Source organism: Sycon ciliatum, chromosome 9 (genome assembly GCF_964019385.1).
Source record: "Sycon ciliatum chromosome 9, ocSycCili1.1, whole genome shotgun sequence".
Lineage (NCBI taxonomy): Eukaryota > Metazoa > Porifera > Calcarea > Leucosolenida > Sycettidae > Sycon > Sycon ciliatum.
The window spans coordinates 6,582,696-6,601,053 of NC_088651.1; the positions used below are offsets into that span (position 1 = coordinate 6,582,696).

Here is an 18,358-nt window from a genome sequence, read left to right on the forward strand (position 1 = left end):
CAAAATTATATTGCGAGAGAATCTTAGTTGATTTACAGTATCACAGAAGTGACAAAAAATTGGGTTTTTTAGTCAGAATGAAATGTTGACCGGTTACTGCTTGACCCCTTTATTCATTCGAAATCTTTTTTGAAGTTTTTTCATTCGAAATCTTGACTTTCTGACTCACTTCCGCATCACACTCCACAAACGTGTTGGGACATGGTCAGTTTGCCTGTAGGACCTGTATGTGTGTGTCTTTGTGCGTGTGTGTCTTTCTCCAGGTTTTAAACAAGCTACTGCTAAGGGTCAAAATCGAGCACTTCACTTACATTTTTGTGGGGTGAGAGGCTGTCCAATGTGCCAAAATGAGAACTTGAAAACAAAAATTAAACTATACTTCTGATGATGGTATTGGGTTTACGTGGATTTTACTAAATATGGTGATGATGCCGTAAAATGAATGTTCTAAAGTGCATTGAAGACAAAAATAATTTGAAATCTGGTAGTAACGATGTGTACGATGTAGAGGCTTATATTGCATGTTTTCTGAATACATTCTATTGATCTTGCTCAATGTTTTCAGGTCAAACATCATCAATGTCACATGTGATATCACAACTTCAGCCACCGACATTGCTCAAATCTCCGGAAATAGCTCAGAAGCGAATTTGCTGGCAGCCTTTGAAGCCAGTCTACAAGCTACACAATCACCAAAACTGAGCTTGGTCAGTCACAGTTTGACGGTGATCGCTTATGGTAAGTTTATTGGTTTCGTCACTTACTAGATTGAGTATACGACTGATTTAGGTCATGATCTTCCTTACTTCCCAAGGGGAATTGTGTAAATATAGAATAGCAATGAAGTTGAGTGCTCAACACCGTACTGGCTTTTAAAGACCAACCCACCAGCCTTTATCTACTCTACTGGTCAATTGTGTTTTCTGCTGCACTCCCAGTGGCATTTCAGCTTGTTGTGCACAAGGGGTGCGCACCTTGCGTTCATCATGCCTGATACACTTTACCTTCTTCCCACCCTGGTAACCGTGCTGCATCACTGTACTGCGTCTGTAGATGTTTGTAGTCCTGAGGTGACAACTGGCCGGGATCGTCGGGGATCATTCTACTGGCCAGAGACATACAGCAATGCCACGCTGGTACTGGACTGTCCCGTGGAGCTCCAGGATGGCATCATTCGCTACGCAAGTCGGCAGTGCATAACCATGCCTCGTCCACATAACCCTCAGCTAGTGACGGCACAGTGGGAAATGGCCAATGCAACCAGTTGCCCCACACCTAGAACGGCACAGCTGCAACAGATAGCAAAGGTTTGTGCAAGTATTCATATTATTATTATTATTATTATTATTATTAAGCACTGCCGCGTTCAAGTCGGTGGAACCAATTAGCTCCACGCACAGGTTTTCTTGTGCCAGATACTAGTAGATTAAAGTGCTGCAGTAAGGGGATAATGATTATTTTGATGATGTTGAGCTACGTGATAAAGAATAAGTTTCCAAAAAGATAAACACGGTGTGACAAGGGTAAAGACTGCACGCAAGGCAGTGACTAAATAAGTATTCATAAGTTGAGGGAATGCAACATGGTGGGAAAAGTCTGAAGACAAAATTGGCTATCACCACCAGGAATCGAACCAGGGACCTTCGCTTGAGACCAACGATCCTCTGACCACTGAGTTTGTGCAATTACTACCATTTGTAATGTATCGACTACTGTCTGAATGCAGGAACTTCAATTTTCGGATTGCGTTACAGTTTTGTTTATGGGTCAGATCTACTCAACACTCTCTACTTTAGCAGCTGCATCACTTACTTCTTCCTTGATGGTGTTTGTGTTCCTATGGACGTGGAAACCTCAGTCTGACTTAGTCTCACGCTAACCACGAAAATATTTCTCGAATTAAACACTTTTGTCATCCTCTTATTATTGTTCCAACTAGCTCTGCCGTTCGGTATTGAACACTCTACTGGACCGCCTGGAACCTCTCTGTTGTACATTGTATAATTTATAATACTGTTCTTTAGATTGACTTCAACAGCAGTGACCCAGAGCATGTTTTGAACGGCACACTGACCCTGGATACTTTGACGAACAATACTGAAACCCTGACCACTGATGATATTGACTTTGCGTCTACGGCAATCTTTAATGTCATCAACGCCGTCAGTAAGGACCAGGACTTCAATCAAACTGTGGGCAAACAGGTGAGGGAAGGTTTCCACGATAAAGTTAGATTACTATTAACAGCCTTTTCGCACTGAAATCACCAAGCAACAGAGCTTGGCTAGTTTAGTTTTCGCGAAACGATAGCGTTAGTACTTTGGAATTCCCAGCAGATTTTCCTGTGACATTTTTTCTGAATGACGCACAAAACTTGGGTATAATTGCGTTTGCTCGTTTTCGTTGCGCTTGCCTTCCCCTCTTTGGTCTTTCCATAACCTTGAACCTTCCAAGTTGGAAGGCTGTCGGTTAGCGCAACGGAGATGTGTTGAAGCTAGGTGTCAGGACGTCGAATGTCTCAGTACTCTGTCAGTTTTGTGCCTAGTTATTGCACTTTTCTGACTGTATATAAGTAGTATCATGTTACAGTGATGGAGAGCTACTCTTAATTCGTATCCACATGTCCTTTTCTCTTCTACATAATTATAATAGTTTTATTAGTCAAAGCCATATTACAGAACTGCCCATACACCTCGTGAATGTTCGCCATCACTCGTTCCCATAGTTACGTAATTGATCGTGATGTAATCCACGAGACTGTACACAATACTACAGTGTATGCGGTCGCCATAGCTACTAGAACACATACAGAGAGCAGATTACGTCATGAACAGATGGTGTAAATCAGAGTCAAGACTGGTACCAGTGGACATTGCAGTTTGGACGTTTTCACTCTTAGTATAATGCAATGACTCTTATCCAAGAGCCTCTTCTCTAGTGGCTTGGTTTTGGCAGAGATCTGGTCATTTACTGTCCTTCGATGTTGAACGGACATTCTTTTGTATTCGTTTTTAATGGCATTTAGGTTGCGCTATCAATTCTTCACGTTGTAGACAATGTTTTGACGGTCAAAGGCAATAACACGGCAGTTGCACCTGTTCCTGCCAAAAGGTGAGAAAATTAATTATGTGTGGAATTCGTCATCGTACGGAATTATCGGCCACCCGCTACTATCAATTGTGCTCCACCAGGTATTAAAGAGCAGATATACGAGTAGGTAACCTTGATGATATGTGACGTCATCTCGCCACCTGGGGTCTGCATATGAGACCAACGTGCTAATATTATGACACATAATATAATAACATTGCGATATCAATAGTGCTGCATACACTGGTTTGCACTCGCCACTGTTCAAAACAAGACAGGCCAACCAATTGACAACAGTATAGCACGACAAATACTCAAACTTTCAGATGGTGAGCCAAGGAAAAATGTGTAACCTGGGTGGACTCGATCGCATTATTTGTGTCCACAACTTCCCATGTTACAAATACTCGAACAGCTAACAGCTCCGAGTTTCGAAACACATCTGGAATCTAAAAATAATCGAATGCCCAGTCGAGCAGAATGAACTTCAAAACTCGGAATAAATGCTCGTGTTGCTTTAACACAGCCTGTTCCCCGTTCACTATGTTCTTGGCATGGTCCTTCCCGACGTTGAAGGTACAGGTCGAGTCATTATTTGCTGAATGCAGTAGTGATGTGAACTAGAGTGTTCTGGATATTCCATAGCACACTTTTTAGTTGTGAAATCGTCGTACGAAAAGTACGGACTCAACTTTCGATATTACATGCTCTATCTAGTGAGTGGACATTAGGCAAATTACAGATCATGCAAATTCTTCGGAGTATGTAAAAGCAATAACTTAATTTAAGAAAAGGAATGGTCAATTATGGACTCGGGTGGAGAGCAAAGGATAAATTTATAGAAAAGAAAAAATGGGCCAAGGAACAACAAGTGACGCTATAATGTCTTTGCCAGTTAGTTGTCGAACGCCAGTGGCGTCGGTCAGTGTCGTGTAATGTTATCGCATGAGCTGATTGTTTAGTAACTGGTGTAAATGGACAATATAGCGTAACTTGCAGTTCAATGTCCTTTTCTTTTCTATAAGTGGTCAATTAGCTTGTATAACGGCAACGTTTGTCCTACTCGTTCCATTTTTAAAATCATTGAGTAAGAGATTGATACATTCAGCGGCTTCACACATAGCAAGCTGCTCATAACCACATTTTATATAGAGTTATTGTCTCCAAAAATCACTGCTTCGCAGACAGTCCACTTTTTTCTCTATTCTGTTTGAGTACTGTCAGTGACAGTAAATTTTCTTTTCAGACGTTTCCTCGTTCCTTTCCCACATAAAACTGATGAACATTTTCCGTCGTTGCTATGCTTACTTCCCGCCAGGCTTGCAAAGTCAATGGAACGGTTGGTGACCACATTGGATGTGAGTGAGGACGAACCAATTGTGAAAACCGAGAACAACATTGGATTCGCCGTGAGCTGCCCACGACCGAATGGTGCAAAGCAGGCATTCCGATCGGTTTCTCAGAATCGCGATGGGATGTTCTACGTGGGTGAGCTGAACTCCAGTGCCCTCGGTAGGTTACGCTTTTCTCGTGTACTTATCATACATATCCGGTTTACATAGCGAACAAAGCACAGAATCCACTGGAAATTTCAATGAGGCTTTTTGCATCATCACTCTTCAAAGTCGTTACAGTATTACAGTACTACCAGCAGCAGCAAACAAGTCCTGAGCTTTTAATGTCGACTGTGTTAAAAGTTAACTATTGGCGTGAAAGGCCTTCCCGCCCGGATATTTCCAGCAACTTCTATGCAATGGGCGCTAGTTAGAAACTTCATCTGTGCTTTGATTCTTGAGGGTGGTGGAGATCCTATAGGGACGGTAAAACCTCGATCTATCTAAGTTTCATGTGAACTTGGATCTCTGTACATCGATGTCTTCACTGTGGTCCAATAAGCAGAATTAGCAAGACGGGTATTGTACGTAGCAATAAACAAATAGCAACACAATCTCACACGATGGACTACTTTTCTTTCTTCTTTTCTTCGTGTTACAATATACAGCCAGTGCGGCCGGCGTGGCATTCGATATATCCGGGAAGATCATCAGAGCTGCTACCGACATGCTGACGCCATCCAACGACTCTGTCTGCACTGCAGCTGCCACACGATACATCCTATACCGCACGCACGCACTGTTCGACGACTCCAATATCAGTGCAACCACTAGCGTAGCGTCCGAAGTCATTTCGGCGCAAGTCGGGAACGCTAAGATAGACGGCCTAACTGAACCAGTACTCATGTCATTTGACTTCAAAGGCGGCATTCAAGCGGTGAGTATTGTCGTTTTGCTGTTTTCATGGTGTATCCAATCTTTCCGTGATTGACCTAGTCTATCTAGCTAACAATATAACGAGAGAGCTTGGAAGCTCAGGGCCCTACGCTATGCTTTTTTGCCTTGATGACCTAGACAAAAAAAGCATAGGGATGTTATAAATTCTTATACTTCCTCCGTTAACAAAATCTTCGTGATGGATTTTGATGGAGATGAAAACGCTTAGAACAGGTCAAGAACAGTTTGTATCGACTGCAAATCACTGGACGAAGGTGATTCAGCCTATGTACAGCGACTTTACAAGAAAAACTGTTCGCGGAATGAGCAGAGAGTTCAGTTTGCGTCGCTTTCGCTCGATTCATTTTTGACCTGCGTCGCTGTCGTCATCTGCTGCACGCGAGTCGTCATCTGCTGTACGCGAGTCGTCATCTGTCTTGAGTCGTTGTTCAGCTCGTTTCAGCCTTGACTCGGCTTCTTTGATCACACTCCGCTTGATGTCGCCGTCGTTCAAGTAAGTTTGCTTTCAAGCTGCGTGATCCGCCGCGATGGCGATTATTCGTTTACACCAGGGAGTCGTAAAAATATTTTACGACTCCCTGGTTTCATCTTCGCTCTCCAGAACTCCGCGAAACGAGGAGTAAAGGCACAGCCAAACTGATTCCAATTTCTCTAATGGATTCCAGCACTGAACGGCAGCGGCTAGCTAGTCCAGTCGACTTTCTTTAGCCACGAGACTCGCATCGGACTGCAGACTTCTGAAAGAATGCATGGTCATCAGCATTCGAATCTGGGCTTTGCGCAGGTTGAACAAGAACTTGAGTTCAGAATTATTTTCATTGAGCCGTGCGATCGGAGCAGCTCCTTGTTCACTCGCTCATTGTGTGGGATCGCTGCTCCGTTTTATCGCTCTCTATCACTCTCCAACGTACTCAGTGCTAAAGTGGTAGAGAGGCCGAGCAGCGTAATATCCCCTCGGAGAAGTGGTATTTCAGTTTCGCTCGCCATAACTGTCATCACCTATGTTTCCACAGCGCAACCATCGATTCCGCTCGGCTTGTTGTGAAAGGTCGCTTTCCTTGCATCGTACCTCTGTCATGGCATGCCAGGGAAGGCCAATAAAGTGATTCCGACTCATATCACGGCAGTTTGTGCCCAAATCAGCCCCTCAAAATTCCATCACGAAGTTTTTGTTAATGGAGGAAGTAATTTTCTCCTTTTTTTAAAGACATAACCTGGGATTTGAACCCGCACGATCGCCCTTCATACATCCCCCGATACACTTTGCATACATACTAATTCTTCCAAGTTGCTTCACGTTATGATCTTGCATTTGAAAGTCCTATTTGAATACTGTATAGCAGGAAATTTTCGGACGGAATTTATTTTCGTACAATTTCGTACACGGCCTCTTTTGTACTAAAATTAATTCCGTACTAAAATTTGTTCCTCTGGAGTCATGTACACTATACATGCGTACCGCATGAGAACACGTGCATTTAGCATGTAGCACTGTACGAAAATAAAATCCGTACGAAAGGTCGAAATTCCGCTTTGTCCGAAAATATTTCCGTCCGAAAATTTCCTGCTATACAGTATGTATTGTGGCCAGCCGTCTTTAATGGTACGGTACGGTACGGGACAGGTACGGTCGAGGGTAATACGACACAGTCTACCGCCTTGATGACCTAGGCAAAAAAGCATAGGGATGTTATAAATTTTTCAATTCTCCTTTTTTTCAGGCAAATCCTGGGATTCGAACCCGCACTATCGCCCTACATGCATTCTCCCATACATTTCGCATTCATGCCCATTCTTCCAAGTTGCTTCACGTTATGATCTTGCATTTGAAAGCCCTATTTGAATATTGCGGCCAGCTGTATGTGGCCAACTGTGTTTGATGGTACGGTACGGTACGGTACGGGACAGATACGTGATAGCGCCAGGCGTGACAGAAACATACAAACAAACAAACAAATACCAAATTAAAGCTGTGTGGACCCTGGCTAGCGTCAGACGTTACTGAAGTAACGTCTTCTGCATAGTTACGGGAATAAAATTACTGAGTGTACTAAAGTACAGGCTGAGTCTTGCTAAGGCCGCGCTCACACTGCCACCAAAACCAGCGTCTATGCGGCCATGTGGCCAAGTTGCATGGCAACGGCATGAACTTGACCAAAACGTCGCGGCCACGTTTCAAATCGTGACCGCGACCTCCGGAGGGGGGGGGGGGGGTACCACGACTTGGCGGCAACATGATCGTAGACGTGAAGCATATTTGTGTACAACCTGGCCTGAAGTATGTTCAACTTCTCAAATTCCGGTGTGTTGATTCATGAAACTCGGCGGTTGTCGATGTCATCCTCGACATTTGCACATTTTTAAAATTTTGTAGTTGTGGTCCTGCACGCACGCACCGCCATATATGCAATCTTTGCCCTTTTTGGACGATGTCAATTTTGTTTTTGTAGTTGCTTCGTTGTCAGTAATTGATCGGGTCAGTGACCAATTTCTACAGTGTACTCGTTCAATACGATGGCAGCTTGGTCTGATTTTTCGGTTTGGGAAATCATCTTTCTCTACTTTTCTGCGATGATGGAATGCCATACCTCAAGATATTTCAGTTACATATCATCGGAAAATACAGTTCTCATCTCGGCAACAGACGAAAGAAACCACTACCGGAATTTCCACTGCACTGGCACTTGCTCTGACCACGAGGTCAAGAAAGCGAAAGCGCTTGGATGTCAGCGGCAGCCCCTCAAGAGTCCAAACCTACATGATTGTATGAATTATTTTCGTCGACTTCAAGAATACGAGCCACGAGTCACTTCCTCCAACATGCAACACGCGGGAAAATACAAAACTTTATTAGGAAACGCACGAACTCTTTTGGATGCGAACTGCAATTCGTAAAGTTTGTGTGACAACTTCACGTCTAGCGTGTACGAGGCCTAGTGTGAGCACGACTGCCACGTTTCTGCGTTTTGCTGACGCATGGACGCGTGCTCATGGTCGCAGTGTGAGCGCGCCCTAACTGCTGAACCTTGAATCAGATACAACCTACATGTAGATGCTCTTATTCTTTATACCGTGACACTGTTAATCACAATCCATTGGGTAATGACTAACGTGTATTCATGAAACGTTCCAACACTTGAAGTTCTACACCTGACCTCTTCAAATGGTCTGATATTGGCCTCCTGGATACACTCCTCCTCCAGTCCAATTTTTCTATGCAATCCTGCAACTGAAATAACCAGTCACAAGATTGTTCATACGACGAAGGGCTAAATATTTTACCCTATGGTATTAAAGTACTCTTCAGAGGATTCAGCGTTACGCTATAGTGATCATTTGAACATCCGGTGGGGCTATCCCACCACTTGTTCACCACTAATTTTTCGACATATTGTGCAAAAATAGAAGACAAAAGAAGATATCGTTCAGGGAAACACATTTTTGAAACGTCTTCACGTTCTCCATTTTCAGTGCAGGAAACATTTCGGCTCCTCACAAGCTATGTTTTAGGTAAAGTGCTTGGGTTCAGTGAGCGCTGCATCCCCCAGCCTTCGAAGGCATGAATTCCGTAGTCTAAAGAAAATATTGCAATGCCTCTGCTGCTAGGATGACGACAATGTCCGTGCTTCATGGCAAATAATCACCGGTCATAACCAAGGGTGCCTGGTTCGAGTGCTGGCGACACTAGTCAGTATTCCTTCAACAATTTCCCTTGTCAACTTCCTCAAGCTTATAAACAATCACTGGACAGTACTGTGACCATAACATTCAGATAGCCCTAGGATGTGCATTATACTACAGTTGGATTGTATCAGAAAACTGCAGGACAAGTGAACAGTCTTCTTTGGAAAAAAATGGGAAGATCTTTTAAATGACGATGTGAACGCTTCCGGCCTACGCTTGAAGATTTACACCTCGGTTGCAGATTTTGTAGCAATGGGTGCTACACATGTTCGTAGAAAAGTGAAAGAACATTTTAATTACGGAGTCTGGAGGTTGCATAATGATTTTCAATACCGGTATCGAGATCTTCCAGTGTTCCACTCATACATGTACAGGATCAAAACACATCCAAAACTCAAAAATCCTTTGTTTCTTGTTTCATCTATATTCTTCTCTCTTCATCATCTCTAGGACAAAGACGACACTGTACAATGCGCATTCTGGAACTTTGACCAAAGTGAGTCGAAATTTGTATAATTATCATCTTTCTGTCAGCCAGATCTGGAAGAAAACACTTTTTGAATTTGAACTTGAAATTGAATTTTCACATCCCCACTGGTAGGTCACAATATCAAGGGATCTTTGAAGCTATGGTTAAAATTTGATTAACTTTCGACGACACCTTCGTGGCGCATCTCTTCCCCTCATTGGAACTTTCCCCACCTGAGCCTTCCAAGTTTGAAGGTTGTTGGTTTGCGCCTCGTAAATATGTTGAAACTAGTTGCCAGGTCGTCGAATGTCTCAATATCCTTGTCAGTTTTGTGCCTTGTTGTCACACTATCTGACCGTATATTATCTCGTTACCTTGGTGGACAGTTAGTCATAACTAGAAACTTGTAGGTCATTTTCTCTTTAAATAATTACTATCATCCAAGCCCAATCACACACACACACACACACACACACACACACACACACACACACACACACACACACACACACACACACACACACACACACACACACACACATGCACACATGCACGCACGCACGCGCACACACACACACACACACACACACACACACACACACACACAACCAAAACATACACACACATGCACACACACACACACACTCGCACACACACACACACACACACACACACACACACACACACACACACACACACACACTTCCTTCCTTCCTTCCTTCTTCTCCACTGCCATGACTGGCTAAGTGGCCCCATACGGGGCAGCTCTTGGATTAGCGCTGTCTCCGGGAAGCGGCACCAGGACCCGACGACCGACGTGACGGCGCATTCCCACGGGTTATAATTGCTATTGAACGCCGCGATGTACAACGATGCCGTGCGATATCCTGACGGCGGCGGAAACTGCGGGGCGATTACTTGCCACGTCGAGCCAGGAATTGGGCTCCTCTCCTCGCGAATATTCGAACAAACTTTCCTTGATTTTTTGCTTTGGACGCCGTATTCAAATTTCCGTCAGCATTACACACACACACACACACACACACACACACACACACACACACACACACACACACCTATATCATAGGTCTGTGGGAAACACCCTAGTAAAATAAAAGTTAACAATAATAATAATAGGTCTCTTTCCCTCAAACCAGTTAATAATAATAATAATAATAATAATAATAATAATAATAATAATAATAATAATAATAATAATAATAATAATAATAATAATAATAATAATAATAATAATAATAATAATAATAATAATAATAATAATAATAATAATAAAATCTTGTAGGACGCATCACGCAGCTTCATAAGTAAAAAATTGGTTGTGAGCAACACTGGCTCACACTCAAATAACTGCTTTTCACCAGAAAAATATTATATTTCAACGTTTCGGTCATGAAATAACCATCATCAGGAATGAAGTGGGCACACCGGTTAGGATGGGTTAATATACGAGGAGCGCTGCAAACTGATAACAAATCACACCTGCATGCACTATGACGAGAGAGAGAACAAAAGGACAAAACATCACCAAAAAAAACCAGGTATAGAAATAACGCAATACGCGACAACTCTAAAAATGGCACAGGTACAAGCAACAAACAGAATGTACATGTGCACTAGGTGCGTGCAGACATGTAATTGCAGGCGCTAGCAACAACAGTAGTAGTAACAGTGCACTAGTTCAAGGGGTGCTAAACCACCACCATCCAGGAAGAGCGAGTATCAGGGCCAGAAATATGTACAAGGCTTCACCAGAGAATTCACAGGAGGTCCCACCCTGCGTTATTGTTTATGCTGGGGCTCGTGTCGCGAATTTGTATTGCTTCGCGTATTCTCCTCCTGGCCCGATCCGACTCAGTGGCAAGGACGCGAACCTCTGTGAATGCCGACTCGCCAAGCGGCAGTACCTCGCCGCCATGGTGAAGTCGGTAGTGCTCGCCCAGGGCTTTTCCAGACGTCTTGTTGCGTGAGTTATCATTGTGTTCTTTTGTTCGCGTTGCTACACTGCGGCCAGTCTCTCCAACATACTTCTCCGAGCACTTGCAGGTCAGACGATAAACCACGTTGCGTCTTGTGCATTCTACCTCGCTAGATTGGCATGCAACGCAGGCGGCTTTAGGCCTTCCTCGTCGCCTCGGGGCAGCGGGATCCACCCACTTACGGCAGCAAGGTCCAGTGAGGCTGGACTTAGTGACGCTGTTGGAAAGCCTTGCATTCTTGTAGATTATCTGTACATTTAGATTGTATTTGTTTAGAAGACGGTGGACCCTGTAGTGGATGGCATCCGTTTTGAATGGTAACTTCAACGTGGATCGATAGTCTTTCTTTTGTTTAGCAGGTCGTCTGGCTCGTTCATGAGCAGTCGCGATAACTTTGTCAGGAAAGTTGTTGAATTTTAATGTGTCAATAACCTTTTGCTCACTTCGCTGGCGGGCTGCAGGATCAGAGGAAAGGCGGGCCGCGCGGAGGAATTCCGAAGACGCGATGGCGAGTTTTTGCTGTTGCGGAACGCACGAGTTGAAGTCTGAGACGAGGCCACTGTGGCAAGCTTTGCGGAACAGCTCGAATGATATTGCGCCCTCGGAGGAGACATGAATAGTCGTGTCCATAAAGTCAACCGACCCAGTTTCCTCCGAAGATTGATACTTGAACTTGATGCTCGCATTGGCGGTATTGAAGAATGCAATCAGCTGGCGGAGAAGCGCGGCCCCCAGTGTCCACAGCATAATGATGTCATCAATATAACGCTTGTAGAGTACGGGAGCACCAGGCGAGTTTAGCAACAGCGAGGTTTCGAGGTCATGCATGAAGATAATCGCAAACGGGGGCGCTAGGTTGTTACCCATGGCGATGCCTTCCCTCTGGTGGTAGACCTTCTCACCAAATCTGAAATAATTGGATCTTAGAACGAAGGTTAACAGCTCTTCGATCTGCTCCACGCTTAAACCAAATGTGTCAACAGACTCGATGTGCTGCTGCAGGACTCTAGCAACCGCCTCCACCCCTTCAGCGATAGGGATACTTGGGTAAAGAGCGACCACGTCCATTGTAACGATGATGGTCCCCGCTGGGGCTTGTAGGTCGGGATACACTTGCCGGATATCCTCCAGTGCTTCCAGCGTGTTTTTCAGATGTGCTGGGACATACTTCAGGCATTGGTTGAGTATACGCTCCAGGACAATAGAAATATTGGTCACCGGGCTATCAACAGCTGACACAACTGGCCGAAGCGGTACCGTGGCTTTGTGGTCTTTAGGTAGGCCATACATCTCCGGAAACCTGTTGTCGCCAGGGAGTATGGCTTGGTACAGGTCCTTCTCTAGTGTACCACCACAGACGCGTTGAAGGATGGTGCGCGTTTGCTTCTCCCAATCATCGATGGTGACATTGACGGGTGTGAACTTTGTCCCATCTGACAGGATAGTCTCGGCCTTATCAAGGTACGTTGCCATCTTCATCGCCACAAACTTATTGCTCTTGTCGGACCTCTTGACGACCACGGAATCATCGTCGCGGAGGTCGGTAAGCCGCTCGCGGTCTTTTCGAGACATGTTAGGCCGGGGAGCTGACGCTGTTCGGTAGATATTCATGACCTCGCGCTTGAAACTGGCCAAGCCGAATTCTTCTTCCCTTGGCAGCTTTGGACCCTGTTCAAAACCGTGGGCTTTGATATGCCAAATTTTGCTGTCGAATGTGTCCGGTTCTGCATTGGCCTGGTTCTGCTGCTCCACATTTGCGTTCGCCCACCACCGTAGCGAATAGGCCATTCTCTCGACTCCAACCTCCACATCCTCCAAGTCTCTCTTCCCCACTCGGCCAGTGGATGGCACAAAGCCAGGGCCGTTCTGCAGCACAGCTACTGTCTCATTGGGTACGCAGTGATCTAAGTCGAGAACGCACGCTGACCGGTCCTGGCCAGCGTCACCCGCTGCTGTCTCCGCCCTAACTCTCCCTGCACGAGTTCTCGTCAAATCAGCTTGCTGCCTTAGCCAGTCCAACTTCCTGGATAGGCGTCGTCTCGAGCTGCGATACTCCTTGTTGCGAACGGCATCACAGAGATGTCGGAGCCAAACGTACTCTTGCTTGGAGTATGGTCGGAGTTCAGCCCGGTAGGTGGTGAAGTTCCGGTAGCAGAGAGCTCTCCAATTGAACTTATCTTCTATGGCATCATTCAGCAGGCTTCGCACATACTTCTCCCGGCGAACCACTCTGGAGTGACGGGTCCCACATGCCAGAGGAATTGAGTGCTGGATGAACACTGGCGTAAGTTGTTCCCTGCGACATTGCAAGAGAAAGTTGAGTTGACATATGCACCTCTCCAACTTGAATGCCCACTTCACGTACAACCATGGCGTCCTTGTCCTTGAGGAAGAAAACCGATATAAAATCTTGTAGGACGCATCACGCAGCTTCATAAGTAAAAAATTGGTTGTGAGCAACACTGGCTCACACTCAAATAACTGCTTTTCACCAGAAAAATATTATATTTCAACGTTTCGGTCATGAAATAACCATCATCAGGAATGAAGTGGGCACACCGGTTAGGATGGGTTAATATACGAGGAGCGCTGCAAACTGATAACAAATCACACCTGCATGCACTATGACGAGAGAGAGAACAAAAGGACAAAACATCACCAAAAAAAACCAGGTATAGAAATAACGCAATACGCGACAACTCTAAAAATGGCACAGGTACAAGCAACAAACAGAATGTACATGTGCACTAGGTGCGTGCAGACATGTAATTGCAGGCGCTAGCAACAACAGTAGTAGTAACAGTGCACTAGTTCAAGGGGTGCTAAACCACCACCATCCAGGAAGAGCGAGTATCAGGGCCAGAAATATGTACAAGGCTTCACCAGAGAATTCACAGGAGGTCCCACCCTGCGTTATTGTTTATGCTGGGGCTCGTGTCGCGAATATGTATTGCTTCGCGTATTCTCCTCCTGGCCCGATCCGACTCAGTGGCAAGGACGCGAACCTCTGTGAATGCCGACTCGCCAAGCGGCAGTACCTCGCCGCCATGGTGAAGTCGGTAGTGCTCGCCCAGGGCTTTTCCAGACGTCTTGTTGCGTGAGTTATCATTGTGTTCTTTTGTTCGCGTTGCTACACTGCGGCCAGTCTCTCCAACATACTTCTCCGAGCACTTGCAGGTCAGACGATAAACCACGTTGCGTCTTGTGCATTCTACCTCGCTAGATTGGCATGCAACGCAGGCGGCTTTAGGCCTTCCTCGTCGCCTCGGGGCAGCGGGATCCACCCACTTGACAGCGTCAGCTCCCCGGCCTAACATGTCTCGAAAAGACCGCGAGCGGCTTACCGACCTCCGCGACGATGATTCCGTGGTCGTCAAGAGGTCCGACAAGAGCAATAAGTTTGTGGCGATGAAGATGGCAACGTACCTTGATAAGGCCGAGACTATCCTGTCAGATGGGACAAAGTTCACACCCGTCAATGTCACCATCGATGATTGGGAGAAGCAAACGCGCACCATCCTTCAACGCGTCTGTGGTGGTACACTAGAGAAGGACCTGTACCAAGCCATACTCCCTGGCGACAACAGGTTTCCGGAGATGTATGGCCTACCTAAAGACCACAAAGCCACGGTACCGCTTCGGCCAGTTGTGTCAGCTGTTGATAGCCCGGTGACCAATATTTCTATTGTCCTGGAGCGTATACTCAACCAATGCCTGAAGTATGTCCCAGCACATCTGAAAAACACGCTGGAAGCACTGGAGGATATCCGGCAAGTGTATCCCGACCTACAAGCCCCAGCGGGGACCATCATCGTTACAATGGACGTGGTCGCTCTTTACCCAAGTATCCCTATCGCTGAAGGGGTGGAGGCCGTTGCTAGAGTCCTGCAGCAGCACATCGAGTCTGTTGACACATTTGGTTTAAGCGTGGAGCAGATCGAAGAGCTGTTAACCTTCGTTCTAAGATCCAATTATTTCAGATTTGGTGAGAAGGTCTACCACCAGAGGGAAGGCATCGCCATGGGTAACAACCTAGCGCCCCCGTTTGCGATTATCTTCATGCATGACCTCGAAACCTCGCTGTTGCTAAACTCGCCTGGTGCTCCCGTACTCTACAAGCGTTATATTGATGACATCATTATGCTGTGGACACTGGGGGCCGCGCTTCTCCGCCAGCTGATTGCATTCTTCAATACCGCCAATGCGAGCATCAAGTTCACGTATCAATCTTCGGAGGAAACTGGGTCGGTTGACTTTATGGACACGACTATTCATGTCTCCTCCGAGGGCGCAATATCATTCGAGCTGTTCCGCAAAGCTTGCCACAGTGGCCTCGTCTCAGACTTCAACTCGTGCGTTCCGCAACAGCAAAAACTCGCCATCGCGTCTTCGGAATTCCTCCGCGCGGCCCGCCTTTCCTCTGATCCTGCAGCCCGCCAGCGAAGTGAGCAAAAGGTTATTGACACATTAAAATTCAACAACTTTCCTGACAAAGTTATCGCGACTGCTCATGAACGAGCCAGACGACCTGCTAAACAAAAGAAAGACTATCGATCCACGTTGAAGTTACCATTCAAAACGGATGCCATCCACTACAGGGTCCACCGTCTTCTAAACAAATACAATCTAAATGTACAGATAATCTACAAGAATGCAAGGCTTTCCAACAGCGTCACTAAGTCCAGCCTCACTGGACCTTGCTGCCGTAAGTGGGTGGATCCCGCTGCCCCGAGGCGACGAGGAAGGCCTAAAGCCGCCTGCGTTGCATGCCAATCTAGCGAGGTAGAATGCACAAGACGCAACGTGGTTTATCGTCTGACCTGCAAGTGCTCGGAGAAGTATGTTGGAGAGACTGGCCGCAGTGTAGCAACGCGAACAAAAGAACACAATGATAACTCACGCAACAAGACGTCTGGAAAAGCCCTGGGCGAGCACTACCGACTTCACCATGGCGGCGAGGTACTGCCGCTTGGCGAGTCGGCATTCACAGAGGTTCGCGTCCTTGCCACTGAGTCGGATCGGGCCAGGAGGAGAATACGCGAAGCAATACAAATTCGCGACACGAGCCCCAGCATAAACAATAACGCAGGGTGGGACCTCCTGTGAATTCTCTGGTGAAGCCTTGTACATATTTCTGGCCCTGATACTCGCTCTTCCTGGATGGTGGTGGTTTAGCACCCCTTGAACTAGTGCACTGTTACTACTACTGTTGTTGCTAGCGCCTGCAATTACATGTCTGCACGCACCTAGTGCACATGTACATTCTGTTTGTTGCTTGTACCTGTGCCATTTTTAGAGTTGTCGCGTATTGCGTTATTTCTATACCTGGTTTTTTTTGGTGATGTTTTGTCCTTTTGTTCTCTCTCTCGTCATAGTGCATGCAGGTGTGATTTGTTATCAGTTTGCAGCGCTCCTCGTATATTAACCCATCCTAACCGGTGTGCCCACTTCATTCCTGATGATGGTTATTTCATGACCGAAACGTTGAAATATAATATTTTTCTGGTGAAAAGCAGTTATTTGAGTGTGAGCCAGTGTTGCTCACAACCAATTTTTTACTTATGAAGCTGCGTGATGCGTCCTACAAGATTTTATATCGGTTTTCTTCCTCAAGGACAAGGACGCCATGGTTGTACGTGAAGTGGGCATTCAAGTTGGAGAGGTGCATATGTCAACTCAACTTTCTCTTGCAATGTCGCAGGGAACAATTTACGCCAGTGTTCATCCAGCACTCAATTCCTCTGGCATGTGGGACCCGTCACTCCAGAGTGGTTCGCCGGGAGAAGTATGTGCGAAGCCTGCTGAATGATGCCATAGAAGATAAGTTCAATTGGAGAGCTCTCTGCTACCGGAACTTCACCACCTACCGGGCTGAACTCCGACCATACTCCAAGCAAGAGTACGTTTGGCTCCGACATCTCTGTGATGCCGTTCGCAACAAGGAGTATCGCAGCTCGAGACGACGCCTATCCAGGAAGTTGGACTGGCTAAGGCAGCAAGCTGATTTGACGAGAACTCGTGCAGGGAGAGTTAGGGCGGAGACAGCAGCGGGTGACGCTGGCCAGGACCGGTCAGCGTGCGTTCTCGACTTAGATCACTGCGTACCCAATGAGACAGTAGCTGTGCTGCAGAACGGCCCTGGCTTTGTGCCATCCACTGGCCGAGTGGGGAAGAGAGACTTGGAGGATGTGGAGGTTGGAGTCGAGAGAATGGCCTATTCGCTACGGTGGTGGGCGAACGCAAATGTGGAGCAGCAGAACCAGGCCAATGCAGAACCGGACACATTCGACAGCAAAATTTGGCATATCAAAGCCCACGGTTTTGAACAGGGTCCAAAGCTGCCAAGGGAAGAAGAATTCGGCTTGGCCAGTTTCAAGCGCGAGGTCATGAATATCTACCGAACAGCGTCAGCTCCCCGGCCTAACATGTCTCGAAAAGACCGCGAGCGGCTTACCGACCTCCGCGACGATGATTCCGTGGTCGTCAAGAGGTCCGACAAGAGCAATAAGTTTGTGGCGATGAAGATGGCAACGTACCTTGATAAGGCCGAGACTATCCTGTCAGATGGGACAAAGTTCACACCCGTCAATGTCACCATCGATGATTGGGAGAAGCAAACGCGCACCATCCTTCAACGCGTCTGTGGTGGTACACTAGAGAAGGACCTGTACCAAGCCATACTCCCTGGCGACAACAGGTTTCCGGAGATGTATGGCCTACCTAAAGACCACAAAGCCACGGTACCGCTTCGGCCAGTTGTGTCAGCTGTTGATAGCCCGGTGACCAATATTTCTATTGTCCTGGAGCGTATACTCAACCAATGCCTG

General features: G+C 46.3%; 1 protein-coding gene across 1 annotated transcript in view; it reads left to right on the top strand.

Moving 5' to 3' along the window:
- The window catches only part of LOC135825239 (uncharacterized), a 90,362-nt gene that overhangs the window by 65,070 nt on the left and 6,934 nt on the right, over nt 1-18,358 (top strand). Inside the window, exons 29-36 of the mRNA XM_065337975.1 lie at nt 264-322; nt 566-738; nt 1,054-1,307; nt 2,025-2,204; nt 3,026-3,111; nt 4,409-4,602; nt 5,093-5,361; nt 9,516-9,561. Of these exons, the coding sequence (XP_065194047.1) occupies nt 264-322; nt 566-738; nt 1,054-1,307; nt 2,025-2,204; nt 3,026-3,111; nt 4,409-4,602; nt 5,093-5,361; nt 9,516-9,561 (1,261 nt within the window). The remainder of the gene's footprint in view (nt 1-263; nt 323-565; nt 739-1,053; nt 1,308-2,024; nt 2,205-3,025; nt 3,112-4,408; nt 4,603-5,092; nt 5,362-9,515; nt 9,562-18,358) is intronic.